Raw genomic sequence first — 5,230 nt, forward strand, 5'->3', positions numbered from 1 at the left:
GATGTACAAAGAGAGTTTTTTAAGAGAGATGGAACAACTCTATATCATGATTTTAATGGTGGTAACAAGAGCCTATACATGTGATAAAGTTTCACAGAGCTATGCATCAAAACCAGATTGCATATAAAACTGATGTATCAGATAGTGATCTGTATTTCAATAAAATTTTGGCAATATCAATTTCCTGGTATGTATATGTAATTATTATATTAGCATATATATTTTAGAATATCAAGCTGCTCTTCAGGCTGTTGTGGCCTTTGTGGTCTCTTCTTATTAGTTACAAATAATTGGAAACCAGGACATCAGCAGATTTCAGGGATTTTCAAGGGTTGTGGAGGTGGGGATGGTCTGCAAAGTAAGTTCTTTAGGGTGCTGGAATGATTCTGTATCTTAATTTTAGTGGTAGGAACAAGAACCTACAAATGGGATAAATTTCACAGCTATGCATAAAAAGGGGGACATAAAAACATGTGATATATATAATAAAATGATACATATAATATAATGATACATATAACATATGTATTATCATTGTGCTCCCCAGACTGCTCTGGGCATTTGTGGTCTTTCCTGCTTCCTTGTAAACAATTATAAATCAGGATATCAGCTGCCTGTCACTCAGAGTTGAAATGGGACAGAAGAGTAGATGGTTCAACTACATATAAACTCTCCTCCTTGCATCACTCATTAATGAGTTCTTTTGACCTTCAATTTTAAGAACTGGCACTGTTTTGGAGACTGTGTCTATGCTTCCTTTTCTACTTGCTTATTTGCTTTTGGTTCTTTTAAATTAATTCATCTATTAAGATGATCAAACTAAGTGGAAGATTGAGAGATACATACTTCATGATCATGCACAGTATACAAAACTTCAATCATCAACTTCTGTGGTATTGACATATACTAAGTGTTTGAATGGGACTCGAAAAGGTCAGTTTTCATTCCAGTCCCAAGAAGGGCAATGCCAAAGATTGTTCAAACTATTATGCAATTGTGCTTATTTCACATGCACGTATGGTTATGCTTAAAATCTTTTAAGCTACGTTTCAGCAGTGTGTGAACCAAGAACTTCCAGATGTACAGGCTGGATTTCAAAGAGGCAGAGGAACCAGAGATCAAGTTGCTAGCATTCATTGAATCATGGAGAAAGCAAAGGAATTCCAGAAAAGCATCTACTTCTACTTCATTGACTACACTAAAAACTTTGTGTGGATAACAACAAATTGTGGAACATTCTTAAAGTGATGGAAATACCAGCCCACCTTACTTGTCTTCTGAGAAACCTGTATGCAGGTCAAGAAGCAACAATTAGAACCGGACGTGAAATAACGGACTGGTTCCAAATCGGGAAAGGAGTCTTTCAAGGCTGTATATTGTCAGCCTGCTTATTTAATTTATATACTGAGTACAACATGTGAAATACTGGGCTGGATGAATCACAAGCTGGAATCAAGATTGCTGGGAGAAATATAAAAAACCTCAGATATGCAGAAAATACCACTCTAATGGGAGAAAATGAAGAGGAACTGAAAGGGCTTTTTGATGAGTGTGAAAGAGGAGAGTGAAAAAACTGCCTTGAAACTCAGCACTCAAAAATCTAAGGTCATGGCATCTGGTCCCATCACTTCATGGCAAATAGAAGGGGAAAAAGTAGAAGCAGTGACAGATTTTATTTTCTTGGGCTCCAAAATCCCTATGGACAGTGGCTGCAGCCATGAAATTGAAAGATGATTGCCCTGTGGAAGAAAAGATATGACAAACCTGCAGGTGGGCTAAGTCGCTTCAGTCGTGTCTGACTCTGCATCCCTATGAACTGTAGCCCTCCAGGATCCTCTGTCCATGAGATTTCCCAGGCAAGAATACTGGAGTGGGTTGCCATGCCCTCCTCCAGGGGATGTTCCTGACCCAGGGATTGAACCCACATCTCTTATGTCTCCTGCATTTGCAGGCAAATTCTTAACCACTAGTGCCACCTACGAAGCTTAAGATGACATATTAAAAAGCAGACACATCACTTTGCTGACAAAGGTCTGTGTAGTCAAAGCTATGGTTTTTCCAATAGTCACGTGTGGTGTAAGACTTGGACTATAAATAAGGCTGAAAGATGAAGAATTGATGCTTTTGAACTGTGGGGCTGGAGAAGACTCTTGAGAGTCCCTTGGACTGCAAGGAGGACAAACCAGTCAATCCTAATAGGAATCAACCGTGAATACTCACTGGAAGGACTGATGCTAAAGCTGAAACTCCAATACTTTGGCCACCTGATGCGAAGAGCCAACTCATTGGAAAAGACCTTGATGATGGGAAAGATTGAAGGCAAAAGGAGAAGGGAGAGGCAGAGGATGAGATGATTAGATAGCATCATTGACTCAATGGACATGAATTAGAGCAACTTTGGGAGATACTGAGGTACAGTGTAGCCTGGGTTGCTGCAGTCCATGGAGTCACAGAGCTGGACATGACTTAGCAACTGAAACAACAACAAAGTGTTTGAAACCTGTAGATACTAACTTCTGTGGGAGAGCATTACAGCATTATGTCACAGAAAGATCTGGCATACTTATCTTGAATTTATTTTACAAAGAGAAAAATAATGAGCCACTAACAAGTGAGACTGAACACTTTGGACCAATGACATAGAAAATGTGACATCAGGACAATTCCAGGACACATGGTCTAATAAATGCAATTCTACTTGTGGAGGGAACAGGACTGAATATCCTGATCTTCCTCAAAGTCTAATAAATAAGACTTAATTTCAAATTTCAAAAGAATATTTTATTCCTATTATAATTTCATTCAAAATTTAAAACTGAATAGACTCTGAAAGTCAAATGGACTGATTTTTTTGTCATTTATGGTGAAGTAACTTTATTTATTGAAAAACCTAAATAGAGTCATAGAACTCAATACAAAGAGATACAATAATTATTTTGAATAAAATTTCCATTCACCAAGAAGCCTAAGATCTGCAAGTTTTCTTAAAGTGTCATTAGATTCTGGATGGAGAAAAAGTAAGTGTAGGCTAATAAATGACCAGTTAATAGATAACAGAACATTTCATAGGCTATAGTAAATTATAGTTTAAATCAGCTGGAAAAACCATTTTGCTGAATAATTATTAATGTATGTCACCTTGCTTAATATTCAGTTCCCCTCAGCTCAAATTTTAATACTGATTGCTTTTTTCATGCCTTCTTTCAGGATCTGATTAATTTAATGACCAGGGAAAAACAAGTAGACAAAGTAAAGGTTTGTGGTGAGCCAGACTTTTTCCCATGCATGCACAGACCACATGGTCTATGAACATGACAACCCCCACTTCCTGTTTCGGGGAGTCACACAGGTACCGGGTAGTATGTATATGTGCTGCCAGGCACTCAAAGACACCGAACTCTCAGCTTAAGGCAGAACTAAGCACATTTGTTCAGGGAAATCCATGCCTCATGCCGCTCTCCAGCCTGCTCTGGGTGTTCCTGGCCATCACCTTCTCTGGTAGGGAGGCTTCCAAACATGGGTGCGAGTGTTCAGGGTGAAAGGACTGCACACAGGCGCGTGGAGCTTCACAGGAACTTGGGGAGGAAAGGAGGACTGGGGAAAAGCAAGCGTCTTATGATCTCATTTTTTTTGTCTTTGGATCCTAAATAACTCCTACACTATTTTATTCACTGCTTCATCTTTGTTTTCTGATTGTTTTCCCCACAGCATCTGGTGTGGCTCAGAAAGTTACTCAAGACCAGCCAGCTATATCCACCCAAGTGGGGCAGTCAGTCACCCTGAATTGTCGGTATGAAACAAGTTCGGGCGTTTACTACCTTTTTTGGTACAAGCAACTTCCCAGTGGACAGATGACTTACCTTATTCAACAGTATTCAGAACATGGTAATGCAAGGAACAGCCGCTATTCTGTAAACTTCCAGAAAGCAGATAAATCCATCAGCCTCATCATTTCATCCTTACAGCTGGAAGATTCTGCAAAGTACTTCTGTGCTCTCCGGGAACTCACAGTGCTTAAAGTAATAGGAAAAGCTGTACAAAAACCCAGAGCTTGATAAGAGAGAGCCCCCCTGCTGCAGGACCCCAGCTGAAATGCACACCCGCAGACCCCAGACAAGAAATGATAGTCCTGTGGTTGTTTAAGTTGTGGTCTGGATCAGAAGATTTAATTCTAGATAGAGGCTCCTTCTATGTCATTGGAAACAGGTGTCCAGAGTAACTTTCTACTAATACATTCTCCTCTTGAATTTTTGACTTTAAGTCAGTCATACAGAACATGTGTAAAGTTGTCTAGATTTGAAAACTTGTCCCATAAGGCTTTAAACTGGCAGTTTTACTTCATCACAAACCTGGGTCTAGCTGTGTGGAGTCACCATCAAAACCATGTCCTTAGTCATTTCCTCTTAGACTTTGTGTCAGGGCACAATCAGGAAAGCAGAACCATGGGTGATGTAGAATAAGAGATAAGTTATAAGGACTAGATCTCAGGCAAAGGCTAGAGCTGGTGGACAAGTCTGTACAAAGCTGTTATTTTTATATACCCTCAAAATATACCCTCCAAAACTCTTACAACTAGTTGAGCCTGAATTCACTTTAAGTGAGCTTAGAGTAACATTTGTCAAGGAAAGTTTGGTGAGGACAAAAGCTGGACAAACTGTGACACATAAAGTCATACTTAAACTATGAGGACACTTGGAACCCACAAAGACTTGTCTGTCTCACCTCCTTCAGTCTCACAATACTGAGTGACCTTGAAGAGAAGTGGCTGTCATTTGCCATCATGCTACATGCATACTTGGCCCAAGACAAAGAAGATGAGGAGGACTTCTAATGGGAAGTGGAGGAGTTGTGAGTCAACAATAAAATGAGCTAGTTCATCACCAGCAATGTGTAGAAAAAGCATTTGCCAAAATCCAATAGTCAACCATGGTGAAAACTCTAAGAAACCAGGAATAATGGAGAATTTCCCCAACAGCTCTTAGTATGTTTACTGGTAAAAGACTCTATATTTTTCCTTAAGGAAGGGAACAAAGGGAGAATATCCACTTTAATCACTCTCCTTCAGCAAGTGCTGGACATTGTAGCCAGTGCAGTAAAGCAAGTAAATATATAAACAACCTTTTAAGCCATTTCTATCTATGTAGAAAATCCTGAAGAACATACCCTCCAAAACTCTTACAACTAGTAAGTGGTTTCAGAAGGTCTCAGGATATATAAGGTAAACACAAAA

At 39.4% G+C, this 5,230-nt stretch overlaps 1 gene segment (V, D, J or C); it reads left to right on the forward strand.

Annotated features, from left to right (window-relative positions):
- Positions 1–3,378: 3,378 nt before the first annotated feature.
- On the forward strand, positions 3,379–4,144 carry LOC102407263. The segment is given in 2 exon segments: positions 3,379–3,498; positions 3,709–4,144. Coding segments are annotated over 2 exon segments (396 nt in total).
- Positions 4,145–5,230: the final 1,086 nt, after the last annotated feature.

The sequence above is a fragment of the Bubalus bubalis genome, chromosome 11, assembly GCF_019923935.1.
Source record: "Bubalus bubalis isolate 160015118507 breed Murrah chromosome 11, NDDB_SH_1, whole genome shotgun sequence".
In the NCBI taxonomy this organism is placed as follows: domain Eukaryota; kingdom Metazoa; phylum Chordata; class Mammalia; order Artiodactyla; family Bovidae; genus Bubalus; species Bubalus bubalis.